This window comes from Nicotiana tomentosiformis, chromosome 3 (genome assembly GCF_000390325.3).
Source record: "Nicotiana tomentosiformis chromosome 3, ASM39032v3, whole genome shotgun sequence".
Taxonomy (NCBI): domain Eukaryota; kingdom Viridiplantae; phylum Streptophyta; class Magnoliopsida; order Solanales; family Solanaceae; genus Nicotiana; species Nicotiana tomentosiformis.
This window is the reverse complement of record NC_090814.1, coordinates 63,206,873-63,222,890: the sequence shown is the minus strand read 5'-3', so window position 1 is coordinate 63,222,890 and position 16,018 is coordinate 63,206,873. Positions and strand designations below refer to the sequence as shown.

The 16,018-nt window shown below is 36.8% G+C and overlaps 2 protein-coding genes across 2 annotated transcripts; one reads left to right on the top strand and one right to left on the bottom strand.

Moving 5' to 3' along the window:
• Nucleotides 1-471: 471 nt before the first annotated feature.
• On the top strand, nt 472-12,210 carry LOC104085415 (UTP--glucose-1-phosphate uridylyltransferase 3, chloroplastic). Its single transcript, XM_009589431.4, has 17 exons — nt 472-1,307; nt 2,422-2,596; nt 2,678-2,827; nt 2,927-3,088; nt 3,196-3,368; nt 3,481-3,547; nt 3,944-4,110; nt 4,940-5,098; nt 7,093-7,184; nt 7,283-7,377; nt 7,967-8,044; nt 8,228-8,323; nt 8,669-8,743; nt 8,821-8,912; nt 8,993-9,155; nt 10,087-10,147; nt 11,730-12,210. Exons 1-17 carry the CDS (start codon nt 610-612, stop codon nt 11,840-11,842), a joined length of 2,616 nt encoding a protein of 871 aa, XP_009587726.1. The 5' UTR covers nt 472-609; the 3' UTR covers nt 11,843-12,210.
• Nucleotides 12,211-12,578: 368 nt separating this feature from the next.
• On the bottom strand, nt 12,579-15,038 carry LOC104085416 (U-box domain-containing protein 1-like). Its single transcript, XM_009589432.4, has one exon. It carries the CDS (start codon nt 15,036-15,038, stop codon nt 12,981-12,983), a length of 2,058 nt encoding a protein of 685 aa, XP_009587727.1. The 3' UTR covers nt 12,579-12,980.
• Nucleotides 15,039-16,018: the final 980 nt, after the last annotated feature.

The window sequence follows — 16,018 nt, the reverse complement described above, 5'->3', positions numbered from 1 at the left end:
GTAATATCACTTTACTCTAACTAAAAACTCCTACTATATAGTTATGTGTTTTAAACACGACCTATTAAGTAAATCATCAGTTTTAAAAAGTAATAAATAGTAGTACTGGTTTAAGTTCTGAACATTCAGATTAGAACCTCCGGAAATAATCGCTTGTTTGGCCAAAAGTACTTTAAAATTGAGTTGTTTGGTCAAATTTTTAAAATAAAAAAAAATACTTTTGAGGAGAAACAAAAATAAATTTTGAGAATTAAAAAATGTAGCTTCTCTCCAAAGCACTTTTTTGAGAAACACTTTTAAAAAAAATATACTTAGAAGCAATTTAAAAAAAAAATAAAGACAAATAAATGGGAAAATAAAAGTAACCAATCAAAATCATGGAGAAGATGAGGCATAGACGGTTATCTGGACAATAATGTTGTGGCTTTTGGCTCCTTTTTCTTTTCTTTAAATATCCTTCCCTTTTCCCTCGGCATATGCTCCCCGAATCTCTCCTTATCCTCCCCTCTGTCTCTTTCTCCCCTTACACTTTCAATTACAATTTACAAAATCCTCAACTCCAAAACCCGCTGAGCTGACAACTTACAACCTTCTCTCTTTCTCTCTCTAATGGCGTCCTCGGCGCCAGTGCTTCAGCAGCACAACAACTTCCTCTTCACTTTCAGCTCAAAAAATAAAAATACCAACTCTCTTTTCTTCTTCAACTCTTGTAACTCTACTCTCAATTACGTTACAAAGCCTCTCGCCTCTACATCTTCGTCTCTCTTTTCATCGCCATTTCAATCCTCCTCGCGTCCTTTAATCCGCCTCCCGCGCGTTTCCACCGCGCCTGTTGAGTACGTGCCGCCAGCTCCCGACTTCGATATTCACAAAGAAATCGCCAGGCTTAAAGCTTTGAAATCGAAGCTTGATCATTGTACTAATTTGAAGGACAGAATCAGAGTGATTGACTCTGATAGTCGTGTGAATTCCTTTTTCTTTTCGCATCAGAATTCGTTTTCTAGGGTTTTGGAAACTTTGCATTTGGATCAATTTGAAGTTTTTTTGCTTAAATGTGTGGTTGCTGCTGGGCAACACCATGTGTTCGGTGATGTTTGTACAGAATTTGAACAGAAAAGAAGTTCGCTGAAGAGTGCTTTGTATGCTTTGGCGGAAATGATTGAGAATTGGGATGTAAATGGCGGTAACGGTGGCGGTGGTGTGAATGGTTATGGTATAGGAACTGAAGAGCATGAGGCATTGAGGTCAATGTTGAAAATTATTGGAGAGGTTGAGCGGTTTTATGATTGCATTGGAGGAATAATAGGGTTAGTTCTCTATGCTTTACTTTGATTTGAGATCCTTCACTGGAGTATAGTCATAGCTTAGAGTGCCTGAACAGAGACATATTGGAAATAACAAATTGCATTTGGCTAGAGAGTTAAGGCCTTTTAAAAACTTAAAATCGTAGTTAAAATTTGAAGCTTGTAAATAAACAGTTTAAGTTACTTCCGTAATGAGCAAGAGTAGAACCATAAGGTCTAAGGTTCAAATCCCAACGGAAGAAAAAAAACACAAGCTTATTTTTTCCCACATGCCCTAAGTCTTGGTGGGCAAAGTTACCCGTCAAGTAACGGGTACCCAGTAGAATAGTCGAGCATGCCTGACACCGTCGTCATAAAAAGAAAAAGAAGAAAAATATAGTTTAAGTTACTAAATTTGAAGTACTTATGAAAATTCCTTTTCTAATTTGAAGTATAGAGTTTGTACAATCTGAATTCTTTGCTGAGCTTGTAACATAATTATCCTCTTTCATATTAAAACCTCACTTATTTCATCAAAAAACATAAAACCTTACTATGTGGAGGAAGTGTTTGCCATAATGTTTTTGAATGCAAGTACGAAGGTAGTACATGTTTGATTATTAATGAGCCTATGCAAACTTTTTGTGCTCAAACTTGCCTAAAGTTTTTGGCAGGATGTAATGTAACATTATCAAACATCTTTACTGTTCAATTCACTTTTTCAAAGTGTTTAAATAATATAAAGGAAGAAACAGCTAGTGTTCAAAAAGTAAGTTCCTTTACTGATTTTTGTGGATAAACTTGAGATAGCATAAATTGTTTAAGGCTGCTTAAGTACCTCCAACTTTTCCCGTAAATGTTAGTTTCCTATTTATATACTCTTCATCCATTTAACGTGTGCCGAGCCTCCATACTCTGATATCTTTCGCCAAATTAGCAAGCTGTTATTATTCTACTTTATAAGTCTTTCCTTTAAGCTTTGTACACAAGTAGCATTGAGAAATCTTTCTTTATGATTTTCTTTTATGTTGTTATTGTGTAATTTTTCATCAAACCTTCCATTTTTGAGCTATTTGTTGAGATGTTCTAGACCTTTTTAAGCTAGTTGTGCTAATGAAATACAAGAATTTTGCTGCAGGTATCAGATTATGGTCCTTGAGCTTCTTGCTCAGTCAACTTTTGAACGACAGAGTCTGTCCCATCACTCAAATAAATCTCTCAAGCGTGAGATAATAGAAATTCATCCTCCACATGCACTTGATCTTTCTCAGGATTTAGAATATGCATCTCAAGCAGCTATTTGGGGAATTGAAGTTAGTCAATGCATTATATCTTGTAGATGTCAATGGATGTACTTATGGCATTGATCTAATCATTGTTTAACTCTTTTGAAGGGATTGCCAAACCTGGGAGAAATATATCCTCTTGGTGGCTCGGCAGACAGGCTGGGTTTGGTTGACCCCGACTCAGGTGAATGTCTACCTGCTGCAATGCTTCCGTACTGTGGGCGTAGTCTATTGGAAGGTCTTATAAGAGATCTTCAGGTAACAGAAATATCCTTATCAAGCGATCTGTTTCTGCATTCATAGTGTTCTAAATCAAATCAAAACCAATACGATGATATCCTTTAACTATACTGCAAGGCTAGGGAGTACCTGTATTTCAAGTTATACAGCAAACAATGCATCACTCCAGTTGCAATAATGACAAGTGCAGCAAAAAGCAATCATGAGCGTGTCACCTCACTCTGTGAGGAACTCCACTGGTTCGGAAGAGGAAGATCAAATTTTAAACTTTTCGAACAGGTAGAAATTCACATGCTTCCCATTCCTGTGACTCCATGAATTAATGTGTGTTCTTATATTTATTACATAAGCTGTTCATTTGGTGATTTAACTTGTCAAATTGCTAGCCTCTTGTTCCAGCTGTTAGTGCAGAAGATGGACAATGGTTGGCTAGTGGACCATTCAAACCTATATGCAAACCAGGTGGTCATGGGGTGATCTGGAAACTTGCCTATAATGAAGGTGTTTTCCAGTGGTTTTATGATCATGGAAGACGAGGTGCGACTGTGAGACAAGTCAGGTCAATTTCAAATTGATATCTGCTGTTTCAAGATAATTACTAGCTTTCAGTGGCAAGAGATAATGGGGGATAATTTATGTCCTGAATATGGTAGACATTGTTGGCTTTGCAGTAATGTTGTGGCATCTACAGATTTGACTCTTTTGGCTTTAGCTGGACTTGGTTTGCGTCAGGGAAAGGTAAGATTTAACATATCATGTCAGTTTTCTCAAAAAGCATGGAGTTTGGGCAGTAGAAAAGTTAGAGAATTGGATTTGATTTGACTTGACTTCAAGCTATTCTTGATAGTTCTGGATTCCTGAAGTTGGATTGGGAGAACTTTGCTGATTAGGCAAAATAATGAATCCTTTTAGTTCATGAAATTAGTGTCACCTTGGAAAAAAAAAATCAATTCTTTTAAATGCTTGGACAAGTTGGAACAATTTATGGAACACAGACAAGCCAGAGCAAGAGTATATTTAGGTCTAGGCCATGCGCTGAATCCTTGACTTCGTGCCTTATTTCTTGCTTGCTCCGCATTGGAATCAATCTTCTATTTACTTTTTATAATCTTTGGTCAAATTCTAAATTTCCAGAAATTGGGCTTTGCTTCATGCAAGCGAAATGCGGGTGCTACTGAAGGCATAAATGTTCTAATTGAGAAGAAGAATCTTGAGGGGAAATGGACCTATGGTATATCCTGCATAGAATATACCGAATTTGACAAGTTTGGAATGACGGATAATTCTCTTTCTTCTTACAGGTAATCTATGTCCTTCCTTATTCAAATACAAAGAATGATGGCTTTAATTGGAACCTTTTGGTATCTTCCATTCATGGGTTTTAAGACAATTACAACAATCTCAGTGTATGTAAATTATGTAAAAATGACTTTCTGCTTGTGACAGTGGCTTTGGCATTTTGATCGACCCTGTATTTTGTCTCTTCAGAGTACCAGCTGATGTTTAGAATTCTCTACTACAAATTGATGCTGTCAACTGTAGCTTTTGCAATCAACTTTTCTAAATAGTTTTTAAGCCTTGCTACTGAAAAGTTCCCTGAAACTGGGATATGTCTCTGATTTGAGATTGATAATGCCATGGGGTCTTCCTAAAAATTACCTTCTGCTCTCAGTTGCTTTGCTGGAAGTGTAGAAACTAATTTTGTAGTGATGATATTAAACTTGAGATTTGGCGTTACTGCATAAAGGACTCCTATTTCATGCGTGGAAAACCTATCACCATGATAGTTCGTTCTCTTGATGTCCATTGGGTTTGTTTGGTGATACAAGGGCATGTGTGATGCAAAAGAGTGAAGTTTCAAGCACTTCTTGTCTGTCTATTTGATATTCGTTGTCCTTTTGGATTAACCACACAACCCTTCATTTCCTGTGCTGTTCCTCACTTCTTTGTTGATGCTTGTGTGATATTGTATTTCACTGAGGTGTCAAGGCCTCTTGGTTGTAGATATATGCATACTTTAGCTTATTAGGTTTTCATCCTTCTATCTAACTTTCCACGGTAATGATGATATTACTAAAATTACATGCCATTCTGGAAAATTCTAATTCCCTACCTTCTTCCTTTGTTAAGTTTACAGGCCGAGTTTCCTGCTAATACAAATATTCTATATGTTGATTTGCCCTCTGCTGAGCTAGTTGCATCAAGTAATGATGAGACTGGTTTGCCTGGAATGGTGCTTAATGTGAAAAAGGCAATCACATATGTGGACCAGTTCGGAAGCAAGCATAGGTACATCTTCCAGTTGTGAAAGCTATTCTAAAGGTCTCTTTGTCTTCACTGGATGGAACATGTGCTTATTATCAAATTTATTGCTGATAGATACCATGATTACAAAAAGTGCATTGAACTCCATAGTTGAAAGTATCTTGTTTTTTATAACTTCCAACTCACGTTCCCAAGTAGAAATTAGAAAGGATCATATAAGATTAAAATGGTTCCTGCATGAAATACAAAGTTCTGTTGTTACACCTCTTGCATTAGCAGTTTCCTGCCTCTAGCTACAAAGGAACTAATATGTCACACTTATCACCCAGAAAAAAGAAGATGTCCATAAGTTTTATCTTGATATTGTTGAGCACACCAAGTGGACTTCCCTTGGCATTCCTAGTCGACTTAGAAATTACGAAAAATTCAGTTTTAATTTGGTTTTGAAATACTAAGTAATGCAATCAGAAATATCAAGACTAGTTAGAAGTATGAACTTTGCCACATTTGATGTGACATACTCCTCATTTTCGAGAGGAAACAAAAAGAAGAATATGACATACTCTCCTTTTCCTGAATGTCCTTTTTCTGTTAACACGTGAACTTGAATGTCTCTCTAGTGATGTGATTAACATGTTCAAAGAACCCAAATTTATAAAGAATTCAGAATTAATTTGTGTTTTAACTATCAGATTTTCTTTTTATGCACATTTTGAGCACTAATTTCTATTCTCTTTCACCTAGCACAATATCTCTTGCCAGATTAATATTGCAATACCCTTGTCAGTATAAGTCCTAAATATTTCGTACCTCTTGTATTTAAAAATTCGGCACTTTAAACAATCAGTGTATTAATAAAAATTGGAAAACCTAAGGACTGATCCAGTTATCCTCACAGTAAAGCTAATGTTACGCTAATATTTATAGTTAGTCACTTCACAAGAAATATCTGATGGGAACTGCACCTTATTGATTTAATAATAGATTAACATAAGATTTTGCAACCAATAAGACTACAAGAAAGATGATTATGTCACATATATAAACCCTTACTATAGTCTATTTGTTATGGGACATGTGACTTGGGCGATAATCTACTGTTAAAAAGGATTGTCTCGGGTAGTCACCAGTTGGTTTTACTTAGTTCAACGATGGCATCAACTGTTAGTGCCGTCACTTTCTTTTAAAAGAGCAGGAAGTTGTAGAGTGTCTATATATGTCTCTAAGTTAATATAAGGATGGGAATATTCTTCTGCAACATCAGTTTGATATTAGGAATGTGTATAGCTTCCTCTGGTAAATTTTGAACTGTTATGTGAAATCATGATTTTTCTGAGTGAAGCTTTAGGATTAAGAGAGAAACTGGCATCTTTGTCACTCTTTCCAAAAATGAACGTTGAAGCATAATGGCAAAGCTCAAAAAAACGAAACGGAAATAGGGTCGTGTTCCGCTTCCCTTTACCCAAGTGTGAACTGCAGGCTAAACTTTCGTTTATTAGCTAGAAGTTATTAAAAGTTTAGGCATCGACTTCAAATACAGTCCAAAACTGGTACAACTTGGAATTGAAAAGAAAATTTGAAATGACAGCACTGTTTAAAGCACTCGGGGAAAAGGCTGAAATGGACCTTGAAGTACATTGCCTAATCCATGGCCAACTATCAGTTGTATCGTAGTTCCATATCAATGTGGATGTTGTATGAGGAAGGCCATCAAAATGCTATCACATCAAAGAGGGATAGATCTGCCTGGTCACGCACAATACGCGTATGTTCATGTGTCTGCACTGCATTACTGAAAAAGAAGCATTTACTTGGCCTTCTTTCTTGGATTTGGTTACGTTGTAAGTTTCATGTCTATTTAAAGTTGCTATATGTGTTTGGAAGTCTTCACATCATACTATCTTTGTTACTGCATGATTACTGGGTCAAAATAATGTCATTGTTACTGCAGTAGCTTCTTATTTTAATGAGTTCCAAATACAGGATTCAATGAGATTTTACTTTCTGTTTCGTTCCAGTGTCCCAGGTGGCCGCCTTGAATGCACAATGCAAAACCTTGCTGACAACTTTTTCAATACACGCTCATCTCGATGTTATGACGGTGTTGAAGGTCTACATGGCCACTTTCAGTGAAGTTTTTTTTATCACATACCATAAATCTTCCCTTCTGATCCAGTTTTAAATGAAATGATTTTGCTTATATGGCAGATGGACTAGATACTTTTATTGTATACAACGAAAGAAAGAAGGTGACATCTTCTGCCAAGAAGAAACGTAGACATGGTGACAAGTCGTTGCACCAGGTTATACAGAATTTAGTAGCTTCTATATGAGAAATTTGGAACAGAGCATATTTTCCTTGATAGGCAGATCCTCGACCCGGCCTTGAAATTCAATTCTTCTAGCTTCTCGGTTTAAGTAATATTACAGAGGTCAATAGAACTGCACTGCCTCTGTAGTAACAATCACATAAAGCTATGTCTCTGCTTTTTGAATTTTTGGGTACAGTTTCATCTCATGAGTTGCGTAGCATGTTCTTGTTCCCAGAACTCTGCATGGTTTTTTGGCCTCGTGACGTGTGTCGTACTAAAATACTTGAATCTCCCAATGTTCACATTTTCTTGTGAAGTATCAATTAAATGAGGACACACCTAAGAAATGTGTCGAATCAAATGTATTGGGTTGAAGCTTTATCAATTATATGAGCTTAGTTACAGCTGAGGAGAAAAGAAACTAATGGCGATATATTTCTGGTCCATGAGAGTCAAAGCCCAGAGGCTAATATCACAGTTCTGGAGGATATGTATTTTAAAGTCTGTTTATTTTTTTCAGAAACTAGATTAGATCCGAAGTATTATTATAACTCATTGGCATTGAAATTGGTCCTTGCAGACTCCAGATGGCTCTCTGTTGGATATAATGCGTAATGCCTATGATATTCTTTCCCACTGTGAGATAAAAATTCCAAAGGTATTTTGCGGGACTGAACTTTCATCATTTGTATCCTTATGTATTGGAATATTCTGACCTAGTTACTTGAACTTGGTTAGTATATAACATATTAGTGAGCAATTTATTCAAGTCCTCTTCCGCAAAGTACCTGTTTTTGTTGAAGTTGGTATACTTTTTTAAACTCTTTTTATGTATCTGCAGATTGAAGGTAACGAGAAGTATGTTGACTCTGGGCCTCCATTTCTTATTCTTCTCCATCCTGCTCTAGGTCCCCTTTGGGAAGTAACTAGACAGAAGGTAATCTGGCAATTGCCTTTCATTGTTTTAATAAACTGCAGTTTTCCCTGATGTCGTGAATTTTCTTCTGAAACCCCCAAAACATAGAGTTTTGACTATGATTTGAAAAATTGACCTTGAAAGTTGATGTCTGCACCTGATTCATTCGCTGGCCTACTGTGTTCTTCTCCCGGCCATCATCTATCCATCGTCTGGGCTCTAGTAGCTAATTAATTGATTTACTATCTTCAAGTTGGACTACTATCTTCACTTTTTGTCCTTCTTGATTGTTTAGGAGAGAAGTCATGGGGCATGCTCTACTGTCATGAAAGTTGTAACCATTTCTTTTTGCTTTGTCTCTCTTAGTTCCACCGAGGTTCCATATCCAGGGGTTCAGAGTTGCAAATAGAGGTTGCTGAGTTCTTGTGGAGAGATGTGCAGGTTAGGATTCTTGGTTTGTGCAGCCAGGCCATGCTTTTCATATCGTTATGACCTATTTACTTGGCTTTGTTTTCCAGCTTGATGGGAGTTTGATCATTTTAGCTGAGAATATATTAGGTTCAACCACAATTGATGAAAATGGTGAAACCATTCTACAGTATGGAAAAAGGTAATGAAGTCCACCTGGTGAAAATTCTTGAAACTACTAGTTTGATAGATGTCCATTTAATGATAAAATCCTTTATGTAGGTGTGGGAGATGTAAGCTGGAGAATGTCAAGATATTGAATGATGGAATTAATTGGAATTCAAAAGAAAATTTATACTGGAAGCACGATGTGGAGCGATTTGAGGCAGTAAAAGTGATACTGCACGGAAATGCAGAATTTGAAGCAGCAGATGTTATGTTGCAGGTTCGCTTAACCTTAGAGTATATGATTAGCATTTCAACATGCAAATGTGTAGTTGTAAATTTTCATTGTACTTTGGGAGGTAGTTAAGATAATCAGTAACTTCTTTGTTAAGTTGTATGTTAGTTTTTAGTCCCGGATTTCCCTTTGGCAGGCGGGGTAGGGGTTGTTTTTTGGTTAAACTTCAAAATTTTATTTAACCAAGTATATCAATATGCACATATGACTCATTTGGACTCCTGAGTCAGTTCTCAGCAAGCAGACTACTACTGACTATTCTGTTCTATCCGCAATCCAGTAGAGTACTGGATATTATCAACAATGGGTAACAATCTCTAAGATAGTGTGCTATACTGTGTAACTATTCAGACACTCTAAATGCTTTTGCCATTTACAGAATTTCTGCCCATAGATGTGTAGCTGTAAAACAATTTCTCTTATCAGCTGCCAGCCTTCTTCTTTGGTTCCTGAATCTTCTAGCATTCCTCTCGGACCAAATTTGATATACACTAGCTGCAAACAGGAAGCCAATGATGCCTGCTCTGGCCTGGTGTTATTGGTCTTCTTAGCTGCCCATTGTACTTCCTCTTCCCAACCCTTGATTTATCTCCTCTCCTAGCCAGTCTAGGATGGTGCTCCATATAAGCTTTGAGTACAACAGTCAAAGAAGATGCTCCAAAGTCTCCATTACACTGGTAGGGGTTGTTGGAAGTAAATTAAAAAGCTAAGGGCAGGATAATATCACCTATATTGACAGTTAACTGCCTTTTCTAAGGGTCATCCTACCATGATTTTTTGCTTCTGTTAGAAGGAATTTGAAGTATGTGGTTTACATGACATCTTATTATGTATGCCCTATTGGAAATTCTGTAACTGTGCTTTTTTTATTTTATCAGATGCTGATATGCTCTTTTATCTTGTTTTCCAAATGCAGGGTAATCATGTTTTTGAAGTTCCAAATGGTTACAAAATGAAGATAACAACAGGAGACTCAGGTTTTTAGAAGATTTTGATCTAATATATTCTTAAGTTGCTCTTTTGTTATCATATTATTTTTACTAAGGCATTTCATATTGATTAACAGTGCCATTAAATTGTTTCCTGTTATTGTACAAAAAAATTAATTTAGTAGCTAACTATTACTATATGAAACTGACTCTTTAATCAAGTCTCTAACAATCACAAAAACAACCACAACTACGCCTCAGTCCCAAACAAAGTTGGGTCGGCGATATGAATCCTCAATTCTTTCTTTAAGCTCTTTTCATATCATCATCAAGACAAAATAACATAAGAGTAGTAGGGAAAATACGTGAAATATATATGTAAATAATAGTAGTAATAATAAGAATAAATAATAATACTCCCTCCATCTCATATTATCAGTCGTGGTTACTAAAAATAGTTGTCTCAAATTATTTGTCATTTTAGAAGTTCAAGACAAAATTGATTATTTTTTTCCCTTTTTACCTTTAGTAATAATTATCCTTGAAGACTACAAACACCTCAGTTATGGATAACTTTGTTCAAATTTTAATAAGTCAACCTTGTTTTCTTAAACACTTTATCATGTATATTACACAAATGCAATCAATAAACACCGGAATCCTAACAACTTCTACCATGTGGCACATAAATTGAGAGATTAAATATTAAGACATGAATAAGGGTAAAGTAGTCAAAATCCCATTCTAACTAATTTTTCTTAAGGGGCGTGTATAAGAGAATCATGACAGATAATATGAGACGGAGGGAGTAATAATATTAAAACTTCTCTAACAAATTTAAAGCTCCTAACTAGCAAGTATCACCTATATGGATCCTTTTCTTCCATTGTACCCTATCTTTAGCTAAGCTTGCATTGATTCCAAGGATTTGTAGGTCTTTCGAGATAACTTCTTTCCATGTGATTTTAGATTTTAGGTCTATCTCGTCCCTTTTAATACTTTCACTCACTATTATTTTACACCTAAGTACTGGTGCATTTATATTTTATTGAGCGACGCAAGACATGACCAAACCATCTCAAGCGACCACCTCTCATTTTATCCTCAATGCGTGCTACTTGCATCTTCTGGCAAATGTGTTCATTTTTAATAATCACTTGTTAAATAATCAAAAACAGGTTTGATAATCCAAACCAAACAAACCTATATTAAGGTATTGCTCTTCTGCACACTTAAGTGAGTTGGAGATATTATTGTCATAGTATCCCTCTCCGCATCTTGTCACAATCACATTTTCCTCTTAGTTGGTATTAGTTAAAATAGCATAGAAGATGTTGCACCTTTATAGCTGGCAGTATATACATGTACCTGGATCGATTAACAGAAGGTCTTGTAGAGCCCAACTCACTTGTGAACATTTTGTGAAAATGTGGACAGAAGTGCAAAACCTTAGTAGTTGCATTCATAACATTTGTATATTGATTATGACAAATATGTGGTGAGCAAGGTACACGTGCAGTGTCCCAGTAGGATAGCTGAAATTCCTTGGCAGCATCGTATTGGGCGTAGACCTTTTCGTTGGGTTGAAAATACTAAGTTTATTTACTAATTGTTGTTTCCTATCATTCAGGATTAGCAGTCGAACTTAAACCTATTGAGAAGAAGTTGATGGAGTGTGGAAGCTGGTTTTGGAACTACAAGATAATGGGCAAACATGTTCAGTTGGAATTGGTGGAGTTATAGGATGACTGACGGACGCCTTACCAACTTCTTTTGTGAATCGTGGTTCACAACTGGGGCTTGTAACTCCACTTTCAGGCTTGGTTGAACAAAAGTTGAACCACTCGAACTCTCTGAGCAGTTTTGTGATTAATTGCAGCTATTTGTAATTTAGTTGTAAATCATGTCTAATGTAATTTGACAAACTCTAATACCACAGTTGTATATTTTTCTTTCCTTTTTTCGTGTAAATGCAAATCATTCATGTTTCACTCCGGGTTTCTTGGTCATTGTTGTATGCTATTTGAGCATCTGTAACAAAATCGATTCCATGAAGATGAATGCTCGTGGCATCTACGTTTATTTTTATGTTAGGGATAACTCTTTATTTGGATTGAAGTTGCAGGGTTTTATTTTTGAGAAAAAAAAGGAAACGAGCCCAATAAAATATGAAGATAGTAAGAAGTTGCAGATTTGTTCTTTTCACGGCAAGGGTCTAATTGGTGTGTGAACAATGTATTATCATTGATTATGTTGGCCGGAGAAGAAGCTGTTTCTATCGGTAGTCAAGTTGGAGAGGAACGTGCCAGCAAGCGTTTATGGCTTGGATTCAAACACTTGTGGACATTTTACTCTTACTTTTCTCACGTTTCTGCTTTGCCACTTCATTCTCTATCCAGTGTTCGCTTCTCTGGATACTAATGTTAATCCATAAGGTTTCATCGTTGTCAGAGGACCCATGAAATGCAATTATATTTCGATCTCTTTGATCGAAGTTTCTAGTCTAAATCTCCATTTGAATGTTCTCATCTTACTGTCTCTTTTTTGCATTTTGGCAGTACTTTCAATGAATATGCTTTATGCGCTAACAAAGCAGGGACAATATTTGATGAGAGATGGTTTCCCCTTGATTTTCTCCTCTGTGCTCTTTCATGCTCAAAGAGAGCAGGTTTTCATGAGCAACGTGCTGAAAGTAATATACTGACTCATAATAATTTGCATTTCAATGTGGCTTCAATGAAGAAGAGTTTTACAACTTGATTGGATGTCATCAGGTTTATGGTGAAAGGGATAAAGGTTGAATTACAGTAACTTAATGTGAAGTATTTCCATCCATTTACATTCTTGTTAACAGTGTATTCATTTCTCTCATCCATCAGGGTTACTGAGATTGAGAGCAGCATCTATTGAGTAATCTTAGGAGAGCGTCAGCCTTTCTTCGAGCTCTCAGGGATCCGTCTGCAGACAAGCTTTGGAGAGAAGGAATACTTCTTGGATTCATTAGTAATTTTCCTGCAACCTCCTCTCCACTATCCTTGCAGAGTCCCAGCAGTAGTGTTATTGAATGATCCTTCCCTTTTGAAGATCCAAATCTCAATAGATCAACAAGAAGAGGAACCAAGATCCTACTCTTTCTCAACGCTTGCAGCCCTTCGTTGCAGCCCAAGACAAGGGCAAGAACCGCCAATGCATCATCAGTTATACTAGCTTTGTCATCCATCAGAAGATTAATAAGTAGAGGAACAGCTCCAGCAAGCACTATACTTGGCCTGTTAGCATCATAGACTGCAAGGTTAAAGAGTGCTATAGCAGCATCCTTTTTCCCTGCTGTAGTTCCTTCTTCTAAGAGTCCGACCAAAGCTGGAATCGCTCTGGTACGTGCCCCTATGATTACTTTGTATTCGTCGATTACAGACAAGCTGAATATTGCTGCTGCTGCATTTTCTCTTGCTTCCATTGTTTTCCCACATTGGAGGACTTCAATTAAGCTGTCGATAACACCAGCAGACATAATCAGGATCTTGTTATTCTCATGTATTGAAAGGTTGAGCAATGCTGTGACTGCATTCTCCTGGATTCTTGGATCACGGGAACATAGCAGAGTCATCAGAAATGGAATAGCTCCAGACTCAGCTATAATTCTGCGATTGTCCATTCCAGTTTTCGCGAGCAATCTTAACTCATACGCTGCCTGTCTCTGTATATCAGGAGATCCTGTTGCCAGTTTCCCGACTAAAAATTCCGCTGTCATTTTGACAGCATCTGTAGCAGCTTTAGTGGCAGAAATGTAGTCAATCGCCTTGTCACAGTTCTTAATCTTACTGCTGCTGCTGCCTTCTGAATCTGAAGGAGATAATGTAGGTTCTGTTATTGGAATGTTGTTCTCTAGGCACCATTGATGGATTAGACTTTTCAGTGCATAGTTAGGAATGAGAGCCATATGTATCAGCCTCTGACCACTTTTTGGACAAGTGTGGTGCCCTGAATTTATCCACTGAGCGATTGAATTTCGATCATAAGTATGGCCTGATGCTATTATGACAGGATCCCTCATCAAGTCAAGTGAAATTGGACACCGGAATTCATCAGGGATGTCGGGAACCACTGAATAACACAAGGAGCATTGATCAGCACGAGCACTCATTGGTGCTGGCTGCTTCAAAATTTGCTTAATCATGAGGTGTTCTTCTTCCAAAATTGCTGCTTTCGATAAGGAGATCAAGGATATTAGGCTGTTGATATTCGAGATGGCGATGAGTCCACCTGTGCCTGCCTGTTTCTCAGCTTCTGCCTCTAATTTCGAGATCTCTTCCTCATAATCTAATGAGCTTCTCAAACCAACGCTGCTCATAGTGTCCTTCATTCTCCGAAAGTCAATGAAGCCTTTGTTCTTGCTGTTCTTATCACAGTTAATATTAGCCATCAACTGGAGAATCTCTTCCCTTTTCTGAATTTCTCGAGGATCAATGAACAAGTCAGCCCTTTTCGCGTGCTTAAGAAGTAGCTCCACTTGCTCCTTGGTGTCTACAGTTACATGAAGCAATCTCAAAGGTAAAATATCAAGTGCCTTTTCCATTTCCTTCATCAGTGCATGAAATTGGTTGGAAACAAGTTCTGTTTGCATGAGATTCCACAAAGAACTGCTCTCTTTGCAACTTCCTATGAGGAGCTTTACCTTTCTTATAACAGAGAAAAGCTCAGTCAAGCAGAGGATTGAGGATGGTGGAAGTAGTGCAGTGGATGATGATTCTTGAATTTCTTCAAACAATGAAGAAAGAATCTTGATCCTTCTTACCATTGTTGAGATGTTCTTCACCTGTAAAAATGGAAGCTTTTCCATTGACAATACTTGGTTAGAGATGTGAATCAGTGTTTCCAGCAAATTCCTACTTGGGAGAAATCCTGAGGAAACCATGAGTGGAAGTGGAAGTTCATTCATGCTTGAGTAATGCTTTGAATATGTACCATCAGTCCATGACTCAGTTGTTGAAACTTTCTAAATTCTGTTAAGGGGAAAAATTATTAAAGTTATGAACTGTATTGACTTTTTCTGCTTGTAATGTTCTGTGTAAGCGACAGTAAGATTGCTGGTTGAAGGGGAAAGCAAAAGTCTTGAATTGCTGCCACTTGGAGGACATACTAGGCTGCAGGTTTTTTGTATAATTCCTATTGCTAATTTTGTCTTCCCATTTGACTAATGGGGTAATATATTTGTCAAATGAGACAGAGGATTCCGTGTACTTTCATGTTGGTGGCCGAACTTTCTTATTCAAAAATCCCTTAGTTTTGTCCTATTCTACCTAGCTGCTAAAACTGGATTTCTTTATTTGTATTTAAGTTTTGTGCAGTTATAGCATATGTATTTTTTACCGTATCAGGTTAAGTCAATGATCTTTATAACAAGCTTGATATGACAATATAAAAAATAAAATAATAGTTTGCTATAATTGAGTAAATTGCATTGATAATAATACAAGAATCGTATTACACTTTTTGTGCACATAACTTAAGATACATTTTATAAGAAGCTGCAGTCAGATCGTTCGTCCAAGCATTTATTGTTGAATCTGAATACACTGGAAGTTCTAACATCCGAGAATTATTCTAATTAGATTAACTGTTTAACGGTTTGACCTGGGAATCATAGTAATACTATTTGCTGCCTATATTTGACTAAATGAGGCTGGATTTATCTACCTGTCAAAGGTACATTGAAAAGATCTTGTCGAAGAAGGGTATAACAAATAACCTTGTATTTTAATATTTTCAAACACGGTGGTCTAAAAGTTACAATAATATTTGGCGATTTCCACAAAATCTCCTGCCGAATCTCACAAGAAATATTAATTAAAACACGACACATAGAACAAAAATGAATATGAAGACAATGTCTAGGATGAATAAATTAAACTATTTATA

Bases quoted from the DNA above. Each gene is read 5' to 3' on its own strand.
- LOC104085415 (XM_009589431.4), top strand. From the start codon at position 610: ATGGCGTCCTCGGCGCCAGTGCTTCAGCAGCACAACAACTTCCTCTTC. The intron at 3,369-3,480 runs GTCAATTTCAAA...TTGGCTTTGCAG, and splicing joins GCGACTGTGAGACAAGTCAG to TAATGTTGTGGCATCTACAG. The intron at 9,156-10,086 runs GTTCGCTTAACC...TTCCAAATGCAG, and splicing joins CAGCAGATGTTATGTTGCAG to GGTAATCATGTTTTTGAAGT.
- LOC104085416 (XM_009589432.4), bottom strand. From the start codon at position 15,038: ATGAATGAACTTCCACTTCCACTCATGGTTTCCTCAGGATTTCTCCCA.